This window comes from Cervus canadensis, chromosome 26 (assembly GCF_019320065.1).
Source record: "Cervus canadensis isolate Bull #8, Minnesota chromosome 26, ASM1932006v1, whole genome shotgun sequence".
NCBI classification, from domain to species: domain Eukaryota; kingdom Metazoa; phylum Chordata; class Mammalia; order Artiodactyla; family Cervidae; genus Cervus; species Cervus canadensis.
Window position 1 is genome coordinate 34610441 of NC_057411.1, and position 27208 is coordinate 34637648.

Here is a 27208-nt window from a genome sequence, read left to right on the forward strand (position 1 = left end):
ATCGCCCAGGTCTGAAGTCCCTGCTTTGCAACAAGTATCAACAGTACGTGACCTTGGTCAAACTACTCTAGTTTCATCGGCATCACTTCCCCAGCAGCACCTGCTCACTTGGTATCTCTGTGGCACATTTCGGTAGGTCTAGCAATGTTTCAAACTCTGTCAGTATTCTCACATTTGTTAATGTGACCTTTGATGTTACTGTCGCAAAAAGGTTACAACTCAGCAAAGGCTCAGATGACGGTCAGAATCTTTCAACAATATTTTTTATTAAGATATATGTTGTTTTCTTTTAGGCACAATGCTATTGCACACAATAGATTCTGGTATAGTGTAAACATAACTTTATATGCATTGGGAAGCCAAAAAATTCATATGACTTGCTTTATTGCAACAATCACTTTTTTGTGGTGGTCTGGAACTGAACCCGTACCATCTTTGAGGTGTGCCCATATTACAATGAGCTAAAATGTTGAGGCACAAAGAATTTAGACTGTGGCTCTATCTGCAAAGTTGCCAATGGATGTCTCTCAGACACACGAGGAAAGCTTTAATTAAACCAGTTCAGTACTTATAAACAGTAATAGTTATTACTCTTTTCCCAGTTTAACCAGTCATCTACATTTGAGCTAAGAATCAGAAAAGGGAAGGGAGAGAGGTAATATTTAAATTTTTGTGTTAAAGAGAATCTTTAAATTATCAATTTGAGTAAGAACTCATTTTTCACAGAGGTCCTTACTTTGTGCAGAAAACTGTGTAGGTGCGATGTGGCATACAAAGACCATAACACAGGTCTTGGCCCTCCAGGGGATTTCAGACTAGCAGCATTAATAAAGACCTGGACATGAGTGAGGGGCTCACAAAAATTAGAGGAGGGAAAGAACCCATGGATGGGGTGGCGATAAGGCTGAACTTGGACAGTTTCATAGAGGAGACAGTATTTGAGCATTTTTAGTTAAAGCATATAATACATTTCAAAGATAATTTTCCATGCACTGGGAATAGCATAAGGCAGATAGGAAATAGTGGGTTTGTGAATCCCAAGGAAAATTCTGGGATTGCAAATAGTCCAGTTTGATGAAAGAAATGGGTAAGAGGGATAATGAAAGGTCTGGTTGTAAAGGTAGGCTGGGGATACGCTGGGAAACTTGGATTTCATTTTGTGGTGGACACCAGACTTTGGATCAGAGAAATAATGCATAATTATTTATGTAAGTATGGATGAGAGGAACATTCAAACATCAGCCACAGTTCTTTATATATAGTTAAAATATATTTTTTTTCATTTATAACTTATAGGAGAGCTTTAATAAAATGCATGTACAATAAATAATTCATACTTAAAAATGCTCATCAGATAGCTTCATGCCTTTTCAGTGGAAGAGGCCACAATACCAGGGAAATCAGAAGGCAATCTCAATAATTCTTCTACTTCTTCTTGCAAAGCTTCTGCTTTCTCATGCAACAGCATCTACAACATAAAAATCAAGATGTGAAGCAAAAATGTGCATTGTTAGGGAACTGCTAACATTTTACCACCATCTATTCAATACCTGAATCCTTATGTATCAGCATAATCTAGACATTAAAACTAATAATGAGATTGAAAAATGGTCACTTAAGAACAGCAATTATAGTAAATGAAGCTGAGGCATTTAAAGCCATTTTAGCTGATCACTGCATTTGGTATACCAAAAATAATGGAGCTTTAATACTCTCAAAGGTTTGTTTTATTGAAGACTCAGCCACTTAAAATTAACTTTTAACCTATAAAATTTAAGACAATTTTGAAAAAATTTAATTGGTTCTTAAAAATGTTACCCTTTATATATAGATTTTATTAATCCTCACAGTTTAGTATGCTATCTTTTAAAAACCTATTGAGAGAGTTAAAGCCTGGGGCCCTTTAGGGATCAAACCAGTCAATCCTAAAGGAGATCAGTCCTGAATATTCTTTGGAAGGACTGATGCTGAAGCTGAAGCTCCAATACTTTGGCCACCTGATGCGAAGAACTGACTCATTGGGAAAGACCCTGATGCTGGGAAAGATTGAAGGCAGGAGGAGAAGGGGATGACAGAGGATGAGATGGTTGGATGGTGTCACCGACTTGATGGACATGGGTTTGAGCAAGCTCCAGGAGTTGGTGATGGACAGGGAGGCCTGGCATGCTACAGTTCAAGGGGTCAAAGGGTGGGACATGACTGAGTGAGAGAACCAAGCTGAACTGAAGGAGGAAGTGCACATGCTGGCTCAGTTTCCTTAAGCCTCCTGCGACGATGTGTCTTGCCCGATACATTGGGCTCTCTTTAGGTCCTGAACTAATGATGGTACAGCACAATGTCTTACTCATGGAAATGCTTTTCTTAGGCTCTTTGTTAAATGATTATAATTGTAACAAATCTTGCCTGGGAACCTGTTTCTCAAGACTTGTACCCCTGATTACAGAGCAACAGTGTATCTGGCCCAGAGACCTTGCCCTGAACACATTCTCCCTGGCTAATCTTGCACCAAAGTTATCTCAGGATGTATGCCTTGGGAAAGGGTCCGGTGGAACTCTTACAACCTTGAGGTATTCTTTTTATCTATTCTCAGCAGCCAGCTGAGAAGTATATAAGGCCCAGCTTAAACTAGTGAGGCGGGGACTCTTTCTACCCACTTCTGATGTCTATGTCAGAAGCTTTCTCTGTTCTGTCAACTTAAAATTTTGCACACAAAGCTCTGAGTGACTGAGAATCTTCTTTGGTCCTGGAGTTAAATCTCCTTCAGAGACCACAAATCTGGCGGCACCCTTTACCATAAGCTGTCACTATCAGTGTTTCAAAGAAAACTTTTCTTCAAGCTCCTAAAACTAATATGGTTAATTTCAAAAGGAGCATAACAAACAAAGAAAGTTATTTCTAAACCTGGTACATAATAGATGTCAATGAATACTTGAATAATGATTTTTCCCCTTTCTTTAAAAAACAACAGAAACCAAATGTTGGTATTTACTGCAGCTGGGTTTGTGTATATTGGGTGTGAAATACTTGCACTATTTCTCTTACAACATTTAATAATAAAAAGCTCAATAAAAATCATAGAAGATAAAACTACTCTCTCTACCAATTTGATATAAAGCACAACATTACGAGCATTATTGTGCCTGAACTTGTCTAATACTTTTAACATTCAAACTCACTTATTAAATATTTTGGCCACTGTTACTGCAGCTCCCTTGGCATCTTTTTTAAAGTTTTTTTTTTTTTTTTTTTTTTTTGATGTGGGTCACTTTAAAAGTCTTTATTAAATTTGTTACAATATTGCTTATGTTTTATGTTTCGGTATTTTGGCTGTGAAGCATGTGGGATCTTACCTCCTGGACCAGGCCTGATCAAACCCATACCCCTTGCATCAGAACACCAAGTTTTAACTACTGGATCACCATGGAAGTTCCCCTTTGTATCTTTAATAATATATAATCTAATACTATAGTCTTGCTCTACTACTTACTGATTATCTGTGTTTCCTTGGGTAAATCACTTCATTTCTTTAAATCTCATTTATTTATTTATTCAAATATTTGTTAAACATCTACTATAGGCTGAATACCATGCTAGGTGCTCCAGCAATTTCAACCCTATCAACCCAAAGAACTCCTTATCTACTAGGACAAGCTGTAGTGTCCTGAGAGGGCTGTCACGAAGATCAATCACAGTCAGACAAACAACGGGAGAGCCTTTCAAAAAAGTAAGCTGGAAACTTACTTTTCAGTCAGTTTGATTTATATATGACAATAGTGTAACAATGAACTTAAAGAACACACACACACAACTGTACAATTTCAGACCACAAGGATGTAAATATAGTTGAGATCAAGAAGGAAATAATCCCTTGCTGTTTAGTTGTTGTGTCCAACTTTTGGACACGATGCCATGGACTGTAGCCCGCCAGGCTCCTCTGTCCATGGGATTTTCCAGGCAAGAATACTGGAGTGGGTTGCCTTTTCCTTCTCCAGGGGATGGTCCCGACCCAGGGATTGAACCCATGTCCCCTGCATTGGCAGGTGAATTCTTTACCACTGAGCCACCTGGGCAGTTCAGACAATCCCTAACTGCTGCTTACTGGATTTACCCACCTGGAGCAGGAGGTGGTAACAAACTGGGCGGCACCTAGGAAAGTGTAACCAGGACAGTGAATGACCTAAAAGCAGACTGCTGACTCCAGGTGAAAGAGACAGAAGAGAGAAACCTTCGGAGGCCACAAGAGCTGTTTTCAAGTATGTGAAAAACCACCAAACGAACAAAGGAAGAGCCGGGTGGCAGAGGGCAGTACTAGGATGCCATGGGAGGCATTTTAAGGCAGCCTCATCATACTGGGATGCTCTGTGTAACACTGAGTCCAAAAATAGAACTTAGTTCTTGAGGTTGTAAATTTCTTGTCAGTGAGGGTGTTTAAAGGTGAGAAGACCAGATGATGGGGATGCTGAGGAAAGGACTTCTGTGACAAGAGTAGTAGGAGGCAGAGTTCAATGAGTTCAGAGTTCCTTATATTTCAGTGAACTCTTAAAAGTGCCTTTATTTTTTAGATCCTTTTTCTCTTTTTAACAAGCCTTGTATCATAACACGTGCACTATTTTTATCCACATATTGTGATATATATCTTTGTGCCTGTAGTTAATATGTCTAAAGTACAAGGAGACTACTCTGTAAAATATCATAAAGATTAAAAAATGCCTTGTTTGCTTACCTTGGCTGATGAAACAATTTGCTTGGCCTGGCGTCTTGATAAATGATCAATTGTCCTTATCAGCACTTCAGGATTTGCATTAGCCAAGTGCGTTAGACTTTTATAACCTGCATTGTATAACTGTCTTGCTCGACCCTGCAAAGTATTTATAAAAATCATTAGGATCAGAATTGGGGATTAGGAAAAAAATAATTAAAGTGTTTTACTGAAGGGAAAAATTCACTTGCAAGAGACAGGAATAAACTAAGATAATAAAGTAAATATGAAAAGATAACACATCAGAATCTGAAGGAATTTTAAGTGTTTTAAAAGAATTTTAAAATAATTTGGGTGGCTCCAATCTGACTGCAAGAGAGCTAGCTTTCTGTGCAGCTGAGGTCAATTGATGTTTGCTGCAATCAGAAATGAGAAACCTGGGGACTTCCCTGGTGGGACAGTGGTTAAGAATCCACCTTCCAGTGTAGAAGACGTGGATTCGATCCCTGGTTAAGGAATTAGGATCCCACATGCTGTGGGGCAACTAGGCCCATGTGCCACAGTGACAGGTCCCACATGCCACAATGAAGATACCCCGTGCTCCAACTAAGACCCAACACAGTCAAAAATAAATAAATTAATTAATTAAATATTAAAAAAAACAGAAATAAAAAACTCCTTAGGGCACTTAGGCGAGGGGCATTAGTTCAGATCCCCAATCAAATGTTTTGGTTCAGTATCCCTAGAATGCTCTCACTATCTACACAGGCACCTCTGGAGTGTGTGTGTGAGTGTGTGTATGTGTGTGCACGCTTTCCCAAGCAGAATTCCTCTGGTTTAAGAACTGAATAACAGAATAAACAGAAAACAAGGGTTGATCAAAAACAGAAAGCTGAGAAACCAGCTGAGGAAACCTTCATCTCATTCTCTTAGAAAATGTAAATGACCCTCACTGCCACCGAGTGACCAGCACCTTCAACAAGCACGGTCTCAGCTGACAGAGGCGAGTCTTCGCTGGAGCGGAGGAGGGTGTGGCACACAGGTGTACTTGGGGAGAATCACCCTGTCTCTACTGTTACATTTATCCACAGATGTGATTTTTCATCAGGACTGCCTCTGGATTGACAGGGATTTCGGGGAGGCCATGGCAGCAGTTTATTAAAAACAAATAAAAAAAGATTCCCATGATAAATGAGCAATATGGCTATTGTTGCCACTTACCCTGTGAGACAACAGTAAAACCTGACTTTTCTGTGAGCTGAAATCATCTCAGTTGGGGAGCTAAGAAGTTACTAACCTCTAAAACCCCAGTCACTTCCATGAGCGGGACTAGCTCTGCCTTGACACAGTAGGTCAGCTTCTTGGTGAGTTCTCCCAAAAGGGCCCTGTAAGCCCAGAACTCCTCAAGCTCCTGCAGAATGCAGAGAGATACACAGAACTGAAATCTCGTAAGTTATTTCAGAATCCAGTACGTGTGACAGGGGGCTCAGAAAGGACTCGCCCTTTGGTAACCTCTGGAAGTTGCGTAAAAGCAGAGGTGAACAATGACTCTGAGCAAAGTTACTATGAGCAAACACGGCAGAGGCGGAGGGATTTGAACAGAACGGTTTTAGGACGAGGACAGAGAGTGTAAACTGAGAGATAAGTCAACAGGAAGAATGCTAGGGAGGGGAGCTCAGGAGAGAGGGAGCACATGTATACCTACGGCCGATTCATACTGACGGCGAAAAACATCACGATACTGTAATTATCCTCCAATTAAAATAAGAAAATAAATATTTTAAAAAAGGGTTCTGTTCACCTTGATCAAAACATAACAAGATGTGCAAAGCGTGTACCATCTAGTAATGGAATTACCTCACAGAAATGTAACACACAGGAGGAGAAGGCCGCAGCTCCAGAGAGAAGGCTTTGTATATATCCTCGAGGCATGTTAAACTTTTCAGACACGCTCCAAATGTTGGTCTCTTTGAGCAAAGTATAAAGAATGAAAGACAGGTACAGTCTGTTGACAATGTTCTTGTCCACCTTCTAGAAAGACACAAATAAATTCATGTATTGGACCTGCTTAAAATGTACATCCCATTCAAACTGGACAAAAGGTAATGAGAACGAAGCTGCACACAGGACAGAGTGGTTCTACAGAAGTAAATCTCAGTCCTAACAAATGTACTTCAGATTAGTTCTAAGTATTATTTTTTCCAAGTCTATAAAAAAAGAGAGATGTCAAACTGTTTCCAATTTAAATTTCCTTCTGTAGCAAGTATAGTGAGTTGAACGGTCCCTCCCCAAAAGATATACTCAATTCCTAACCCTTGGTGCCTCTGAACGTGACCTAATTTGGAAATAGAATCTCTGCAGATGTAATTAGCGAAGGATCTTGAGATGAAACCATCCTGGATATACAGGGGGCCCTTGAGCCCAATAGTCAATGACTGATATCCTTATAAGAGAGAGGACATGAGTGACAGAGAAGGTGGTGTGAAGATGAAGAAGGAGGCAGACTTTGACGAGATGGTGACTACAAGGATCGCTAACCACCATCAAAGGCCGCAAGAGAGGCAAGATGGTTCTTCCTCAAGCCTCTAGAAGGAACAACTCTGCCAGCATCTTGATTTCAGACTTCTGGCCTCCTGACCTGTGACAGAATAAAGTTCCGTTGTTTTAAGACACCTGGTTTGTGCTAACTTGTGATGGCAGCTTTAGGAAAAGAATACGGGAAGAGAAGGAGTTGGGGAAACCTTTACATGTACTGTAGTATTTACAGTGTTGAGTGTTAGTCACTTGGTCATGTCCAGCTCTTTGCGACCCCATGGACTGTAGCCCGCCAGGCTCCTCTGCCCATGGACTTCTCCAGGCAAGAATGCTGGAGTGGGTTGCCATGCCCTTCTCTAGAGGATCTTCCTGCTGGGTCTCCTGCATTGCAGGCAGATTCTTTTACTGTCTGAGCCACTGAGCCACCAGGGAAGCCCCTGGAAGTACTTACAGATTGGGTGTATATATATACACACACACATATACATATACATATATGACTGTGATTATAAATTAGACAAATGTGTTTATTTAGATAAATATGTTAATAAGCTTGTTTATATTGTAAACTAAGAGTAAATACTAGCTTCTATGACTTAGACCTGGTCATGGTAAATAATTAATGTTTCCAGAAGTTAAAACACTGAAAGAGAAATGCTTCCTGTAGTTGACAATTTCTATTCTGTATATCTGCTTTGGCCTGTGGTGCCTAGTGATTATTTTTTGTGTAAAACATTTCATAGCTAACACCAAGCTAACACAGAAACTGCATAACACAAGCTTGAAATCAGAGAAAAAAAGAATGAACTTTAAAGAGAAAAGGGAGGTTTAAAATATAAAATTATATCCTCTACTATGGTAAAAGAATGTTTAAGGTGAGAACTTAGAATGTTTGAGAGCTTAGATGAGCACATTGAAGAACGTAAGAATTTCAGATTCTGTATGTTTGATACTAGATCACCCTTTTAAAAGATTTAACCTGAAAAAGCATGATAGTTGAATAACAACTAGGAAAAGATCACTTTTTAATTTCCCAATTTTAGTGCACCTTCATTATTAACTATAAATTGAGTCAATGCAGATTTTTGCTTAGAATGTATTTTCTAAGCCAAGAAAAATGACATGATTATATTACATGGCGAGATAAGTCACTTTATGCCAATTTAAAGATCTTTTACAAGAAATGTTTAAAGAAAAGGTCCGTTTCAATGTGGAGAAATCAAGTAGATTTTAAGCAAATATGTTCTCTAGAAATCTTTTTAAAAAGATACTTCTAAAGTATTAAACTAGTAACTCGTTCATTTGTAATTAAGATAAAGTCATGCTCATACTATTTTAAATAATTATAAATTGAACAAACATTTATTGACTTTTATAAAATGTAACAAAAATAAATTCTGATTCAAGTTTCAACAGATGTATTATTGTAACATGATTTTATAAACATTTATTACTTGGTAATGAGCTCCAAATTAATATTTTTTAAAAATATATTTTAGAGTTTGAAACAAAAGGTTTAAGAAATATTTTTATTCAACATTCTGAAGGTCTAAACAATAGTCACTTCTGAGGTAAAAGACCCAATCTAAATACTGACAACAGGAATACTGACGTACCATGCATTTATACTTTTATGATAGCTCAATACAGGGGACAGCTACACCATTCAATTCAAATGTAAGTAAAACATATTCCATTTTTCAAAATGAAACTAATATCTAGTATAAATTTAAGAGATATACAGGGAAATGGTAGGTAACATCATTAGGCTTCAATGAAGATTAGATTACCAAAGAAAATGAAAATTGAAAAAAAAAACCATAATTATTATGAGGTAGAAAATTATGTTAATTAAGGAAATGAATGTATGTTTGCCAGAGAATTATTTTCACTTCTCGTACAGTTAGTGGCGCATTCAGCACTTGATTCTTGTTTGTTGACTTAACTTTAAAAGGCAAAAATATAAGATATCACACAAGAGTACTTGTCTTCTCTGCTTCAACCTTCTAAAATGCTTTATGTACTTCAAGTACATTGGTAGTTCTTTGGGACAACGAAAAGCACCAACAAAAACAAAAATCCAAAAACTCATCTTATGTTAGAACTCCTAATGCCAAGTGGATTCTTAAGAAAAAGTTTCTAGAAAACTTTTCTCCTGTGAACTGAACTTATTTCAGGATTCTTTTCTATAACATTGTGAAAATATCTTACAATTGTTATAATTTAAACCATAATAAATAGCCTAAGAAAAATAGGTTAATAAGGTTTACCTTTTCCTATGCTAAGAGCCTTACATGTGCATGACTATTTTAGAAATACAAAGGTACACAAAAAAGGGCCATCACAACCACCCAGAAATAACATTATTTTTTTAAAAAATACCTAAATTTCTGGTCTGCAGATGTTTTGAATAGTAAAGTGGGAATTATATTAAAGATGAAAAAAGTGAACCAAAACAACCAAATCAACAAAGGAGATGAGATGACAGCATTAATTTTGTTACATGAACTTAGCTATTTAGGAAAGAAAAAAAAAAGACTATGGTACGTACCTTCCTAATAGCCTGACCTGATGCTTTCTTCCCAATAAAGTTCTCAGAGACTCCAACCAGAGCAGCGACATTTTGTTCTGCTGGACTGAGTTGGTTAAACTACACAGAAAAAGAATATAGAGAGAAATTAAATTGTAACTTTAAAAAGTCTGCCATTAACCAAATCTAGTAGTCATATCACATTTTCATTATTATAAAAGCAATGAAAAAATAACACAAATTTTACTTATAAGTATTGCAAATACTGTATTACAAGTAATACAAATAACACAAGTATTTACTTACAAGCTTGCAATATTTACTTATAAGCTTTACAATATTTTTAATGTATTATTAAAATATAACAGACTTTAGAATGAACTTAAAGACATGGCCGCAAATACTGTAACCATGGTCTGATTTTCATGGACTGTGTTTATGTTTCATACGGGAGATGCCTGTTGGGGAGAGAGAGGAGAGAAAGCTTTTGGAAGTAATTGCATTGTTTATATACATGTGTTTGTGTGCATGTGCTCAGTCATGACCAACTCATGGACTGTAACCTGCCAGGCTCCTCTGTCCATGGGATTCTCCAAGCAAGGATACTGGAGTGGGTTGCCATTTCCTGCTCCAGGGGATCTTTCCAACCCAGGGATCAAACCTGGGTCTCCTGCATTGGCAGGTAGATTCTTTACCACTGTGCCACCTGGGAAGACCCGCATACTGCCACTGCCCGTTCACAGTAAAATCATAGTAGACTGTGCTATACCACTTGGTTTTGTAACAGGTACAGCCAGTTCCACCTTGCCAATGGCGATAAAGAGGATTATTCCTTCTCAGGTATCAACATCACTGGGTTTGGTGTGACAGGACGTGACACTGTGTATGACTCTGATAGAGCTTTCATGTAATTAAACTCTCAACCATCAGCAATGGTTTTCTTTACATTACAGGCATTAGAAAATGGAGTGGGCACCACATCCCAAGAGTAACCACCTTGAGGGCATGGGGACCAGGCATGGTCCTTTTTTCTCTTCTGCACCTTTCTTCAGTCTTTTCTCTGGCTATGAAAATATACTTGAAATTGGGCCTTTCATCTGTCGAAAGGCCCAATTTCAAATATACTTTAATAGCAAAAAAAATGAATAATCACACGATAAAAATCATATTGTGATTATTTTAGCCTGTATTGCAAAATCTTATCTTCTCACCTGCCTGAAGTATATCATCCAATCAGGGTCACACTGAGAAGCCATATCATAGGGAGTTGTTAAGTAGATTAGATGAAGAAGGCTTTCGAGCATAAGTCCCTCAAGACCTTTCTTCAAGTCTCTGTAAAGAATGTCACAATAAGCCAAATCTATTGTTCCTAAAAGAAAGACACAAAGAGTTCATTTTTCATAATCACCAAAGGAGGAAAGAGGTGATTTTAAAGAAAGTCTGGTTTACCTAAACAAAGTAAAAGTCTTGAGGGACTTCCCTGGTGGTTCAGTGGCTAAGTCGCCACACTCCCAGTACAGGGGGCCCAGGTTCTATCCCTGGTCAGGGAACTAGATCTCAACCTGCCACAAATAGGAGTTCAAGTGCCACAACTAAAGATCCCTTGCCCCCAAATAAATTAAAAAAAAAAAATTCTTTACAATTTTTTACTATGTAACAGCACAAAACTTAGGTCATTTTGATATTATAGTATCCATCAACATTTAATAAGTACATACCTTCTGACCTAATTAATTTATTCTTGGGAATCTAACCTAGAGAAACATTTCCACACATATCCAAAAATACATGAACACAGATACCCTTGTTTATAACATAGAAAAACCAGAAACAGTGTAAATGTCCATCAAAAGGGGAATGGTTAAATACATTACAGTATCCATAGTATGGATGACTATCATACTAAAACAAAAATGAGGTAGATTTAAAGGGATTGATGTGGGAAGATGCTCATGATTTTTTTTTTTTCATTTTTTCATGATACTTTTTAAGTGAGAAAAGCAAGCTGCCTCCAAACACTTAGACTATGCAATATGTATGTGTGTGCATGTGTGTGTGCTATGTATACATATATGTGAACATATATATATATGCATACATACATGTAATACAAACATAAATATACATACACAAAATATTTGGAAGAGTATATATACCAATTTGTTATGAAATTTTCAGAAAATGTCTGGAAAGATACATACCAAATTGCTACTCTTGGTAGGATACTAAGATTTGTATGATTACTGGGGGAGGTGAGCATAAAGGAGGGGGGACCATCTTTTTCTTCATGTATTTTTACAGTATTCTAAATTACTTGCAATTCAAAACATTTTTCAACTTTTAAAAATTGAAGTAGTTTAACAGTTTGTAAGATAAGATTATTATTATTAATATGAAATTACAAATCTAATTTAGAGTTACAGAAAATTTCTATTTTTTCCAATGCATTTCCTCAGATTCACAGTCAGATTCAGGTAAGCTCTTACCCTTAAAAGAAGCTCGTCCCAACTTTGTGATATGAAAATTATTTTGGAACTCTTCTTCAGAGCCATAAATAGTATCTTTTTGTAGAAGTCCTTTTTCTGTCAAGTATCTAAGTGATTCCATAGTTATTTCCCAGAGACTTTTTTCTTTCAACAAAACCTTTTGCTGAACACCAAAAAACGTACCACTCATAAAACGATATATGTCATCCAGATTTGTTGCAATCTGAAATAATTCAGGATACCATTAGAGCAGCTTTTCTAATTCAAGGCATCATTTTGAATGAATAATTCATCAACATGAGGACTCATTTCCATACCTCAAAGCTATTCAAATAAAATATCATTATAAAATCTACATAGTTGCATAAATGTACTTTTATAATAATATTTTTAAATGACAAGAAAAAACAATTGAAGGGAGAATATATTTACCATATTTATACTCTTAATGAAGACATCTACACATTTCTAATTCAAAAACTCCTTAGGTTTTTGAGTAATTTTTCACAGTATCTCCAAAGCTGTGTCCTCTGCTCACTCCCCACCAGTTATCACTAACTCCCACTCAGCCTCCTTCAGAAATCCTCCCTCCACCCCCCTCCAGCCACATGTGAAAATATTCTTTAGCTCTAAAAATTGTACTTAAAAAAACACATATGGAAAACACAACTGAAAGTCTCCACTAAAGCAGGATCTGGCAATACTCTCCCTGACATTTTACCTGAAAATAAACAGCAGTTTTCTACCTCTTTTTGTCTCTCGCATCCCCATCTCCTTTCCTTGTTCTTTTGCTGCCTTTTTTTTCTCCCCCCAACTCACTGTTTAAAACTTATAATACAATGGTGGTATTCAGACGTAGAGCTGACTCTGACTATGCGTAACTTACATTAGCCAATTTCAATGAAATCAGCACGTTATACTAAAATACAGTTGATCAATAAGCATATTTCTCTCTGTTTCAATTCCAATGATATTTTACTGGGAAAACTTAAGTAGTAAATTCACAGTAAACCAATATAAAGGATAACAAAAAATATTATGGAGCAGGGACATTTCCTAATGCTTTTTCTCCTTTTAATAAAAGTCCATCCTTAATATAATATTCATTCAGGCCAAAACTGCACTTTTAAGATATTCAAGAACTGATACTCAGTTTATAGATTATCAACATACTTAGCTTCTATATTGTTTTTTAACTGAGTACCGTTAACACTAGGGGTAAACCAACCAACCAACCAACCAACCCCTCTACTTGATCCTTCTAGCTACCATCACATTACCCTTGTATCCCTCTATAATTGATTTTAACCCACTGGGATAGCTTCTATCTCTGGCTTCTCAAAGCTGGGTTCTCCACTGTTGCCCCAACCTGCAAGTTTAGCCATGACCAACTCCAAAGCCAGACCATAATTCAAGTATTTACTGAGCAGCAACCACACGCCAGGCACTATGCTAGTCACTGGGATTTGGTGATACAGGAGAATAAACATGGACCTGTCCCAGGGCTTCATTCCTGGGGGGTAAAGTTATCAGCTAAAGAAAGTCACTAACAAGAATACAACTACAAACTGACGGGTGCTACTAAGGAAAGAAGTGTGTTTCTGTAAAGAGCATCCAAGACACTGACTGCACTCGGTGGGAAAGGAAGGCTTCCCCAGGAAGTGTGGTGAAGTGCAAGTCCGATGGTGGAGTAGGGGTGGGTGAGGGTGAAACGAGGCGGAGAGCTGAGACGAATGAGTCCCAGGCTTGCAGACCACTGCGGCAGGAAGGGCATAGGACATGAAATGAAAAGAGAAGGACAGTGTGTCTGGAGCGCAGAGTGTGAGAGCGTGCTGAGAGACGGTAGGACGCAGAGAGAGGCAGACGCCAAACCTACACAGCGCTGCTGTTCAGTCGCTCAGTCATGTCTGACTCTCTGCGACCTCATGGACGCAGCACGCCAGGCTTCATAAGGGCTTCCCAGGTGGCCTGGCAGTAAAGAATCTGCCTGCCGATGCAGGAGACGCAGATCCGATCCCTGCGTCGGGAAGATCCCCTGGAAAAGGAAATGGCAACCCACTCCATTATTTTTGCCTGGAGAATTCCATGGATAGAGGAGCCTGGTGGGCTACAGTTCATGGGGTTGCAAACGAGTCAGACATGATTCAGAGACTAAACAAGACAGTGATTAGGGATCTGGACTCAATCCTAACAGCAGTGGGAAACAACCATTAACAAATTTTAGGCAGAAAGGGATTTATACGTGGGGAAGACTGATCTATTGAAGAATAATATGGAGGGGGTGTGGGAAGGCAGGGCAGAGCTGATGCCGGGAGACCAGCTGGGCGACCATCATAGGGATCTAGGCAGGACCTCAGCACCTGGAAAAGAGAGTGCAAGCAGCCTATGTGATCTCTTTTTGCCTCGGATTCTTTTTCTTGTGAAAGCAGAACTATATTATTTCATTCAAAGGTATACAAAGATCAGAGATAAAACATATCAAGTGTCTAGCAGGGTGTCTGAAACATAGTCGTGAGAAATGATCACTGGAGGCTCCCTGCGTCCCAGGGCGCAGCAAGTGTTATGTTCTAATTCCTGGAGTTTCCATCTCTTCCACCCAAAACCTGGTGTCCCCAAGGATGCCTGCCTCCGCCTCCTGCTCTTGACCTCACACTGCCCTTCTCGAAGCCTCTCACCCCTATCCCACTGGTTGTTTCTGTCCGGAGGACTTGACTTCTCCTTCAATTCTAACTCCAAAGAGTTTTCTGCGTCTCCACCGCGTCTGTAATTCCAGCCTCCTTCCACAACTAGGGCCCGGTGATGAAGCCTACCCCAACGTGCAGGAAGAACTCTGATGGGGTTCTCAGCATGGAGCCCCGGAGCCTCTAAGGGCAGGTTTGGAACAGCAGTTGCCCACCAGCTAATCTCCTGAGCTGACTCAGCCTGGTCTTCTTGCTGCTGTACTTCAGTTGTTAACACAGAATTTAACTGACACTGTTGAGCCCTATGGATCTGGCATTACAGGCCCATAAAAGCACACCCCTGTGACCAAGTCAGTTCCCCCAGGATTCCTGTACCTGAGTGCACTGGTTTCAAGTGAAGCCTCAATTCCATTGTCTTGCATGGAGTCCTAACTCATGACATACTCCTACTTGTCAGATGTATATTTTCTTCCCACCTTTTCACTGCTTAAGTAGCATCTTTAGAAGAGAATTATAAAAATATAAGGTCTATTGATTTTTTTCTTTCATGATTTATGTTTTTAGTTTTCCTTATAAGAAATCTTTGCCTACCCTAAGGCATTTCCAAATAAATTTCAGTATTGATCTTTAATTTCTAAAAAAAAAAAAAGAAAAAAAAGAACAAAACCTGTTGAGATTTTGATTGGGGTTGCACAGAATTTATAGACCAATGTGGGAAGAAGTAACATCTGAACAAAAGTGAGCATTCCAATTGATGAACATGGTATCTCTCTCCGTTTATTTAGGTCTTCTTTAACTCCTCTCAGCAGCGTCTCATAGTTTTCGGTGAGAGCAATTTACACAGGGTAACAAGAGACGGAGCCGTGACTGGGACACAGGTGTGTGTGACCAAGAGCCCTTGCTCTAAACCAGCACAGAACACCTGGACGCGTGCTCCACGGACACGTGACTATGTTACAACTCTTCAGTCTAGTATTTAAGCACTCTCTCCCATCCTCTCCAACCAAGGCACACAGTCTGGCCCAACTTCCCACCCAACCTTCTACTCTTAGGTTATCTTCAGCCCTTCTCTATAGCTACAATATCTAGTCTTTTGACTGTTATTCCACATCATCTTAAGGTTTCTCATCTTTCAATTTAAGTACCCGGAATGGCTTATTCCTTCCCTCTGTTTATCTAAAACCTCTACCTCCTTCAATACTGAGGACTAACTCCTCTTCTTTTCTGTAGCCTTTCGCTGTTAACAATGCCAGGGGATAAAATATTACACCATTCATCTACAAGGCAACCAAAATGGTCTCATGATATCTTTTACTTATCAATTACCTTTCGAACTTTCACTTACACCAATTTTGGATAATAAAGGTAAGCTATATGATAGATTAAGAGTCCTGGATTTTAGTTAGATAAAGCTGAATTCAAACCCTGGCTTTACCAGTCTGGGACTGAGGGGCCTTGGGCACAAGAGAATAAGCCTGAAAAAGAGGTTTTACTCAAGAATAACCTGAAAAAAGAGAGTCAATTTCTAATCCTAGGGAAAAGAGTGTTTTCCCATTGTGCCCCACCCAACTTCTTTTTTTTTTTTTAATTTTCTGCCTGATAAAGGCTATACTGACTTCACAAATGGTTATTATGCTCAGAGGACTTACAAGGGATCTTTTCTTACCAAGGCAGAGATGCTGGATTATCTGACATCAGGACCCATGCTTCTAAGGCTCCTTTATCCCCCACAGTATCCACCAAAGTCTCTTACTTGTAATGGATGCCCAGTTATTATTTGTTCCATACAATTCAAAGGATTAAAAATGCACATATAAATCCAGATTCAGATTTATCATGTCACAGACTGCTTTTTTTCACATTATATAGATGTGAACATTTTTTTCAACTTTCTTTACAGTTTTCAAAACTTTTCAACTGCCACTGTCTCAAATAATAGCAATAAGATATAAAAATAATAATAAAAAATACCTTCAAACCAATCAAAGAAAGAAACAAAGCTTGGATTCCCTTGGTGAATTCCTGAACAAGATGGCTATAGCAGTTTTCCAGTGGTCTGCTTATTAACTCCAATACCTACAAGAGTTAAAGCAATACTATGTTTCAAATTATAAAAAATAAATTGTGCTTCATATAAAATTTTATAATTTGCATAGATCTTGTGGAGGCTAGGAGAGAGAAAAAACAGAGACAAAAAAACAAGAATTTAGCAGGTATCCACATGAAAATGGAAGAAGACAGGGAAAATGCTTTTCATTGAAATAGAGAACTATTCAAGCTACTCTTTCTAATGCTTAATCACGGAGGAAAAGGAAACATTATTCAAAGGAATATTAATAATTAATTTTTAAAAGATGGTATCAATGGGCAAAATTAAAGATTGAGAAAAGTCAACAAAACAACCAACCAACAACCAGATTATTACCTGTTGCTTATCTTTTTCTTGCAATATAAGGATGCTCTCCCCGACAGAATCTATTCCAGCACGGCCAGCTCTGCCAATCATCTGTTTATACTGATTCTTCTTTAAAAATTCCTTAGCAACATAGGGGGCTCTTAATATAACTCTATGGAATTGATAAAATTAATTAAAAGTGATATTAGATCTATACCATTAGCATCTATTTTTAAACTCTTTGTTTCATTATTTTTATATGATATTCAATTTAGTGACATATTAACTCAAAATAATACATAACTACTATTTACCAGTAATCTATGTTATGATATTCTAGGTTCTTTATGTATATTATCTGTAATCTTACAAAACTTGTGGTGATAATATTCTTATGTACTTTAATTTTCCTTTACAAAGTGGTTGACTGAGGCACAGATAAGTAGCTTATCAAAACCAACAAGATTAGTAATTAACAGAACCATAATTTGAGCTTAAGTCTGCTTAGCTGCAAAGCTTATGATCAATCCACTATAGCAATAATCTCAAAGGTTTTTGATTTGATGCTCCATAAATGAAAAATCTGACCACAGGCCACTAACATATGTATATTTATTTATGAATTTGTATTGTCAACTACATAAAATTGCAGATTTCAACTGTTTTTGACTTACAACATGGTGATTTCAATTCTATTTATGTATACAGAAGTCTATAGCCAGCCTTCCTGGTCAAAGATGAGAGAAAACCTGTGCTATTTACCTAAACTATTCAACCAAGTACTTTATTTATAAATCTCAATGGACAGACAAGATTATCGAATACATGAAGAAAACACAACATAGAAGAAAACAATGAGAACATACAGAATATACATCTGACAGAGACAGATAATACAGGGAACAAAAAAGAACTTTAAAAAATTGAATTAGTATACACAGAAAATTCTGGAGGGTACTGTATTTATAGTAGAAGAACAGAGTGCTATAAAGAAAGAATAATAAAAGAAGAGAGTTCTTAGAAATAAAAAATGAATTCATTTAAACAATTCAACTGAAGAACTGAAAAATGAATGAATATAGTTCAGTTCAGTTCAGTCACTCAGTCATGTCCGACTCTTTGCAACCCCATGAATCGCAGCACGCCAGGCCTCCCTGTCCATCACCAACTCCTGGAGTTGACTCAAACTCATGCCCATCAAGTCGATGATGACATCCAGCCATCTCATCCTCTGTCGTCCCCTTCTCCTCCTGCCCCCAATCCCTCCCAGCATCAGGGTCTTTTCCAATGACTCAACTCTTCGCATCAGGTGGCCAAAGTATTGGAGTTTCAGCTTCAACATCAGTCCTTCCAATGAACACCCAGGACTGATCTCCTTTAGGGTGGACTGGTTGGATCTCCTTGCAGTCCAAGGGACTCTCAAGAGTCTTCTCCAACACCACAGTTCAAAAGCATCAATTTTTCGGTGCTCAGCTTTCTTCACAGTCCAACTCTCACATCCATACATGACCACTGGAAAAACCATAGCCTTGACCAGACAGACCTTTGTTGGCAAAGTAATGTCTCTGCTTTTTAATATGCTGTCTAGGTTGGTCATAACTTTCCTTCTAAGGAGTAAGTGTCTTTTGATTTCATGGCTGCAGTCACCATCCGTGGTGATTTTGGAGCCCAAAAAAATAAAGTCTGACACTGTTTCCACTGTCTCCCCATCTATTTCCCATGAGGTGATGGGACCAGATGCCATGATCTCAGTTTTCTGAATGTTGAGCTTTAAATCAACTTTTTCACTCTCCTCTTTCACTTTCATCAAGAGGCTTTTCAGTTCCTCTTCACTCTCTGCCATAAGGGTGGTGTCATCTGCATATCTGAGGTTATTGATATTTCTCCTGGCAATCTTGATTCCAGCTTGTGCTTCTTCCAGCCCAGCGTTTCTCATGATGTACTCTGCATATAAGTTAATAAGCAGGGTGACAATATACAGCCTTGACGTACTCCTTTTCCTATTTGGAACCAGTTTGTTGTTCCATATCCAGTTCTAACTGTTGCTTCCTGACCTGCATACAGGTTTCTCAAGAGGCAGGTCAGGGGGTCTGGTATTCCCATCTCCTTCAGAATTCTCCACAGTTTATTGTGATTCACACAGTCGAAGGCTTTGGCGTAGTCAATAAAGCAGAAATAGATGTTTTTCTGGAACTCTCTTGCTTTTTCGATGATCCAGCGGATATTGGCAATTTGATCTCTGGTTCCTCTGCCTTTTCTAAAACCAGCTGGAACATCTGGAAGTTCTCGGTTCATGTATTGCTGAAGCCTGGCTTGGAGAATTTTAAGCATTACTTTACTAGCATGTGAGATGAGTGCAATTGTGCGGTAGTTTGAGCAATCTTTGGGATTGCCTTTCTTAGGGACTGGAATGAAAACTGACCTTTTCCAGTCCTGTGGCCGCTGCTGAGTTTTCCAAATATGCTGGCATATTAAGTGCAGCACTTTCACAGCATCATCTTTGAGGATTTGAAATAGCTCAACTGGAATTCCATCACATCCACTAGCTTTGTTGTTAGTTGGGGTATAATTAAAAGCTGATATTGTAATGTAGAAAGTAAAGGAGTTACATAACTCATATAGACTGAAAAACGTGTAAGAAAAGTTATGAGAAATGAAAGACCAATTTAATTGTCTAACTGAAGTTATAAAAGCAGAGAAAGAGAGAAAATGGAAGGAAAGATAATACAAGAAATAACTGAAAATAATTAAGATGAAGAAAAGCATAAAACTTTAGACTGAAAGAATGTACCCAAGGGCTATGCAGTATAAATCAGAAGTAGCTAGAGACTTCTTTGGTGGTCCAGTGGTAAAGAATCTGCCTGCCAAGGCAGGAGACACAAGAAATGTGGGTTAATCCCTGAGTCAGGAAGATCCCCTGGAATAGGAAATGACAATCCACTGTGGTATCCTTGCCTGGGAAATCCCAAGGACAGAAGAGTCTGGTGGGCTACAGTCCATGTGGTTCTGAAGAACCGGATGCAACTGAGCACACACCTTATAAAATGTTGAGGTTAAAGAGAAAAGCCTACAGGGCTGGTGCACTGGGAAGACCCAGAGGGATCGAGTGGAGAGGAAGGTGGGAGGGGGGATTGGGATGGGGAACACATGTAAATCCATGGCTGATTCATAATGTATGGCAAAAACCACTACAGTATTGTAAAGTAATTAGCCTCCAACTAATAAAAATAAATGGGGAAAAAAAAAAAGAGAGAGAAAAGCCTACAAGCTTCTGGAGAGGGAAAAACAGCAAGCTTATGTAAGAACAAAAATGTCCACCACTAGAAGAATGCTACAAAGGCTCCTAAGGGAAAACACTGAACCTAGAATTCTGTTCGCTGCGAGGTGTTCAAGTGTGAGGCTAAACTAAATAGCTTCAACTATGCAAAGGTTCAAAAATTTTTATTTCCAATGCATCATTTAAAAATAATTACCCAAGGATGGCAAAATAAAAAATGGATCACAGAAGGAAGATGTTCGATACAATGGGCAGTGGTAGGCAAAACAGAACAAAAAACAAAAAAACCCACAAGTATGATATATTGGTAAGTTTAAATAATTATTGATTATAAGATGAGAGAAGTTGATGTTTGTAGAAACCAACACAACACTGTAAAGCAATTATCCTTCAATTAAAGGTAAATAAAATTTTTTTAAAAATGAGAGAAAATTAAAAATCTAGACGTAACATTTTAGGAAACTGCAACAATACATGAGACAGTGTAGAAAAAATATACAAATGCTAAGACTCTTGTAATGTTGAGCAGAGGATACAGTTATTAATTCTAAAATAATAGAAAAACACATTTGATTACCACTGTTAAAATTTTAAGAGTAACCATTGCTAACAAGAGAAATAAAATACATAACTTCCTTTTTAATTTCAACAATTGTCTGAAAAAATGGAAAACTTACTAAGTGACAGAGTTTGAAAACAAAAGAATCGAAAAAGATATAGTTGGCAAAAAATATATATATATAGTTCTAATGTTCAAAATAAAGTCACTCTGAGGAAAACAAGGACTTATTCTATTGTCAAAAGGTGTAATTCAGCCACAAGATATTTGGAGTAAACTATTATATACCTAAATAGTTGTGAAACACAAAGCAAAAAATTGTAAAAATGTAAAGAGGAGAAGTTGGTAATTCCATAATTACAGTGGGAAACTAACATACGTCTCTGGAACTGACAGATCAAAGAATCACAGGGAAAACAGAGGAGCTGATGACATGACTAATAACTGCGATCTCATTGAGATACATAAAAGTGCATACCCAACATAAAATATATAGTTTAAAGCTCTTGGATGATTTATAAAAATTGACCATTTATTTGGGAAAAATAGTCACAAATTTTAGTGTCATCAATAACTAAGAGTGGAAATCAACTGCACAGGCCCACAGCTTTGGTAATAATTGAAAAGGTAAACAAGTATCTACTCTGAAAAAAAAAAAAAAGATACTATTAATAGACTCAAAAGTCTTCATAGATGAGTTCTCTAAGGTGTCAAGGAAATCTCTATGTTAAATAAACTCTTTCAGATAAAAAAAAAAAAAGAATGGTCGAAAGCTTGCCAACTGTTTCTACATAACTAGAATAACAAATCCTAATATCAAAACCAGATAGGGAGAGGACTAAAGAAAGAAGGAATAATACTAGCAAGAGATCTACTAAGGGACTTCCCTGGTGGTCCAGTGGTTAAGAATCTGTCTTCCAACACAGGGGACACAGGTTTGATCCCTGGCTGGAGAACTAAGATCCCTCCTGCGGTGGGGCAACTGAACCTGCTCACAACTAGACAGAGGCCCATGTGCTGCAACAAAGAGGCCATGAGGGGCAGCTAAGATCAGACACAGCCAAATATAAACTTAAAAAAAGAGAGAGAGATCTACTAATGCCATTTTTCATTAAGCTATTAAAGGAAATTAATCAAACAATCAACTCAGCAAATGCTGAAGAAAACATTTGATAAATTCGCATTCATTACTGAAAAAGAATAAAACAATTAAAAAAAAAACAAACCTGTTGGCAAGCTGGGAACTGAAAAGTTTGGAGCCGGCCAACAATGGCTGTGTCTTACCTTCTCGCCGGCAGGTTAACGCCTGCCGCGAGGGTGGATGTGCAGGTGAAGAGGCAGAGGACCCCTGTGGAGTAGGCCTCCTCCAAGAGCTTCCTTTCATTGCTGGTTAAGCCACTGTGGTGATAAGCAACTCCAAACGGGATGGTGTGCTTTAACACACGACACAGGTTGCCACCGCTGACATTCTTCAAGTTCTTAATCACCTCCTGTTTTTCTTTCTCTTTGTGCTTCAGATATTCCCTAGGGAAAAGATCTGTTAGAACCCTTGATCTTATAGGGACAGAGCATTTGAATTTGAATTTTAGTAGCTACATGTAAACATTTTCCTTTTAAAATCGTGTTACTTTTATTGACCTAAGTACATAAAATGTTCTTAGAATTGTAATTCCGATTTCATTAACAGGTAGTTTCTCTCAACCTATTTGGGGATCACAGAGTCCTATGAAAATCTGCTTAAAGTTAAGGGAAAAAACAGATATTCACATTAATACAACACTCTGCACCTCACTTCAGAGGTTTTGTGTACTTCCTGAAGTTCAACCCTGTACTTCCTATGAATTCACGAATGCTGGGTTTAAACATCTGCTCTAGAAGTTATATGTTTTTTTCACAAGAAAATACATCTTCAGTGAAGATTAATTGCTTTGTCATAAATATTCTTCTCTGAAGAGAAAAATATATATATATATATTATTAAAGCATATGAATTATATGTAAAACACTACCTAAACATTAGCACTTCAGAAGCCCCAGTAATATCCTACAATGCCTCCTTATCTAGAAGCACCTATTTTTTTCAATTCTCTTCTAGAAAAGAAAAAAAGGAAAGACTAAGTACAACTACTAATTGGCTATAAAGCAACAACTTCTGAATACCAGGAGCAAACAAATATAGTCTGTGTGCGTGCTAAGTCACTTCAGTCACGTCCAACTCTTTGCGACCCTATGGACCGTGGCCCGCCTGTCTCCTCTGTCCATGGCATTCTCTGGGCAAGGACACTTGGGGGTGTTGTCATGACCTCCTCCAGGGGATCTTCCCTACCCAGGGACCGAACCCAGCTGTGTTCTTTACCACTAGTGCCACCTGGGAAACCCGAAAAATATAGTCTAACATATAAATATAATACACGCAGCTTTTGTAGCAAACTCGTTGTAGCTTGTTATATTGTTGTAGCAAGCTTCATGGAAAGCACAGACAGCTCTGACTGGTGCCAAACGTACAAGTTCAGTCATTTCACAAGAAATTGAGAAATGGGTGGCAAAGAGACAATGAACAATGGGGCAGGAAGTGATCCAGAGTCAACAGTGAAAGAACCAAAAGCGACAGCTGGGTAGGGAGCTATAGACTTTATGTTACTATTTTCCACTCAGAGCTTGAGGTCCTGAAAGGGACAAATTCTTCTCAAGGAATTAAGTCTTAAGGACAATTACCCTATAATTTAAGAGAAGGGAGACATTATTTGTAAATGACCAGATAAGACATGGATCTATGGAGAAGGGTTTTGTGGGGGGAAGTTGAGATGTGAGCTGGGTCCTGAAGAACAGGTTAGAGGTGGCAGTTGATAGCTTAGTGGTGAACGATACTGCCAGATTTGTCATCTCCGAAGGAGAAGCTTTAACTCCGGGACCAAAGACAGTCTCAGTCACTTGGAGCTTTGTGTAGATTTTATCTAAAGTGAAAGTGACAGAAAAAGCTTCTGACAAAGACATCAGAAGAGGGCAGAGAGTACCCGCCTCACTCATTTAAGTGGGGCCTTATACACTGCTCACCTAGCTGCTGAGAACAGATAAAAAACACTCCAAGGCTGTGAGAATTTAGCCCAGACCCTTTCCCATAACATACACCCTGGGATGACATCAGCACGAGATTAGCCAGAAGGAACAGGTTAACCCAGAGCTCAGGGCTGTGGAAGTTTTTACCCAGACCTTCTCCCACAACATACATCCAAAGCTCAAAAAAAGGCATGTCCTTGAACAAGAGATACTGCTGCCTACAAGGCCTACTTGTCTATGTTAAAAGAATGCAAAAAAGAATGTTGACCTGCTCCTTAAAGGGGCCTTAGGCTTGGACTCCTTATAGACCTGCCTAAGCTAACTTTTTACAGTGAGGTGGTGGGGAAGTACATTATTGACAGAAGGTAAAGCATGATCGCAGGCATGGAAATGGGTGGTTCAAAGCATAAACAAAGGCGGCAAGTAGGGACATCCCTGGTGGTCCTGTGGTTAAGGATGTGCCTGCCAATGCAGGGGACACGGGTTCAATCCCTGGTCAGGGAAGATTCCATATGCTGCAGAGCAACTAGTCTGTGTGCCGCAATACTGAGCTTTAGAGCCCATGATCTGCAACGAGAGAAGCCACTGCAATGAGAAGCCTGAGCACCACAGCCAAGAGCAGCCCCTGCTCGCTGCAGCTAGAGAAAGCCTGTGTGCGGCAACAAAGGCCCAGCACAGCCAGAAATAAATGAATAAAAGAAGACAAGAAGTTCAATCTGGATGATGTGCCGGGTAGATAAAGAGTAGAAGAAATAAGGATGAAAAAGTACTTTGGGTCAGATTTTAGCATGAATCTAGGCTAAGAAGCACTGTGGTATCACTATTAGGGAGATTTTTAGGGAAAGTGATACAATCAGAGCTTTGGCCATTGTCAGGAAATAGTGTTTAAAAGACATTCTTTACTTAGAAGTCTAAAGCACTAACAGCCATAAAAAAGATAATTTTCCTTGAGGTTGAGACAATCACTTGGGGAAAACTCTGCTTCAGTCTTTGCACTTAAACACACATAATAAGCATATTCTAGGAGACTGTACTATACCTGCTTCCTGTGAAAGTTATGATTAGGAGGCAAATAATTAAGATAAGGGCTGATACTCCATGACTTTCAAGAAATTATTTTTTGAAGATACTACTGAGATCAGAAACCCTTTAGCCCTAGATTATATTCATCTATGTATAAATTACAGAAAAACAGAAAAAAGTATGCTCTAAATATGACAACATTTTAGTTAACAGCCACCAAGATGGGAGCTAAACTATTTTATTGTTTGTTGTTCAGTTGCTCAGTTGTGTCTGACTTTGCAACCCCATGGACTGCAGAACACCAGGCTTCCCTGTCCTTCACCAACTCCTGAAGCTTGTTCAAACTCATGTCCATTGAGTCAGCGATGCCATCCAACCATCTCATCTCATCCTCTGTTGTCCCCTTCTCCTCTTGTTTTCAATCTTTCCCAGCATCAGGGTCTTTTCCAGTGAGTTGGCTCTTCGGATCAGGTGGCCAAAGTATTGAAGCTTCAGCTTCAGCATCTGTCCTTCCAATGAATATTCCGAGTTGATTTTCTTTAGGATTAACTGGTTTGACCTCCTTGCAGTCCAAGAGAATCTCAAGAGTCTTCTCCAGCACCACAGTTCAAAGGCATCAATTCTTCAGCACTTAGCCTTCTTAATGGTTCCGCTCACATCCATACATGACTATTGGAAAAACCACAGCACTATATGGATCTTTGTAGGCAAAGTAATTTCTCTGCTTTTTAATATGCTGTCTAGATTTATCATTGTTTTTCTTTCAAGTAGCATCTTTTCATTTCATGGCAGTCACCATCTACAGTGATTCTGGAGCCCAAGAAAATAAAGTCTGTCACTGTTTCTATTGTTTCCCCATTTATTTGCCATGAAGTGATGGGACTGGATGCCATGATCTTAATTTTTTAAATGTTGAGTTTTAAGCCAGCTTTTTCTCCTCTTTTACCTTCATCAAGAGGCTCTTTAATTCCTCTTCACTTTCTGCCATAAGGGTGGTGTCATCTGCATATCTGAGGTTACTGATATTTCTCCGGGCAATCTTGATTCCAGCTTGTGCTTCATCCAGCGTTTCTCATGATGTACTCTGCACAGACGTTAAATAAGCAGGGTGACAATATACAGCCTTAATGTACTTCTTTCCCAATTTTGAACCAGTCCATTGTTCCATGTCCAGTTCTAACTGTTGCTTCTTCACCTGCATACAGAGTTCTCAGGAGGCAGGTAAGGTGGTCTGGTATTCCCATCTCCTTAAGAATTTCCCACAATTTGTTGTGATCGACACAAAGGCTTTAGTGTAGTCAATGAAGCAGAAGTAGGTATTTTTCTGGAATTTTCTAAGGATTTTGAGCATTAATTTGCTAGCATGTGAAATGAGTGCAATTGTGCAGTAGTTTGAACATTGTTTGGCATTGCCCTTCTTTGGGACTGGAATGAAAACTGACCTTTTCCAGTCCTGTGGCCACTGCTGAGTATACTCAAGACCTTTACCTTAAGAAAGCAGCAAGTAATATGGAAAATGTATTTAGAGGAAATTTTCCTTCAGAAAGAGTTAAGTCCTATCTCTTTACGAAAGTATCAAGGGTGCATCACAATTCACTAACTAAAGGTTCCGGGGAACCAAATTTTTAAGTATGTCAATATTAAACATCAACATTTACGACCCAAATAAACTATTACCCCTGAAAAGCAAAATAAGTCAAGGGTATAAGTTGACCAACAACCAATCTCATTTCACACAGTCAAAAGTCTGTCTCTAAATTTCCCCATCACTTATTCGGTACTATATTACCTTATTCTAAGAAAACAAATGACTCACTGAGCATCCCTCAACGATAATTTAATTTCCTTACATTTTTATAATCTACATCAACATTTTAAAGTCAGACTCTGTTACTGAAATGGGAAACACTCCTTGACTTTATCCCAAACATCTGCATCTTTGTGCCAGCCAATGAATTAACTCTGT

General features: G+C 38.5%; 1 protein-coding gene across 7 annotated transcripts in view; it reads right to left on the minus strand.

Annotated features, from left to right (window-relative positions):
• Window positions 1-235: 235 nt before the first annotated feature.
• The window catches only part of HELQ (helicase, POLQ like), a 41315-nt gene continuing 14342 nt past the window's right edge, over window positions 236-27208 (minus strand). For 6 of the 7 annotated variants that reach the window (XM_043447686.1, XM_043447692.1, XM_043447690.1 and 3 more), the window contains 10 exons: window positions 22447-22686; window positions 17357-17498; window positions 16903-17007; window positions 12251-12473; window positions 10976-11133; window positions 9786-9884; window positions 6557-6730; window positions 5997-6110; window positions 4724-4858; window positions 236-1468 (listed from right to left, as the gene is read on the minus strand). In XM_043447686.1, coding sequence (XP_043303621.1) covers window positions 1361-1468; window positions 4724-4858; window positions 5997-6110; window positions 6557-6730; window positions 9786-9884; window positions 10976-11133; window positions 12251-12473; window positions 16903-17007; window positions 17357-17498; window positions 22447-22686 — 1498 coding nt within the window. In that variant the 3' untranslated portion in view covers window positions 236-1360. The remainder of the gene's footprint in view (window positions 1469-4723; window positions 4859-5996; window positions 6111-6556; window positions 6731-9785; window positions 9885-10975; window positions 11134-12250; window positions 12474-16902; window positions 17008-17356; window positions 17499-22446; window positions 22687-27208) is intronic. The other variant, XM_043447687.1, reaches the window with a different exon arrangement.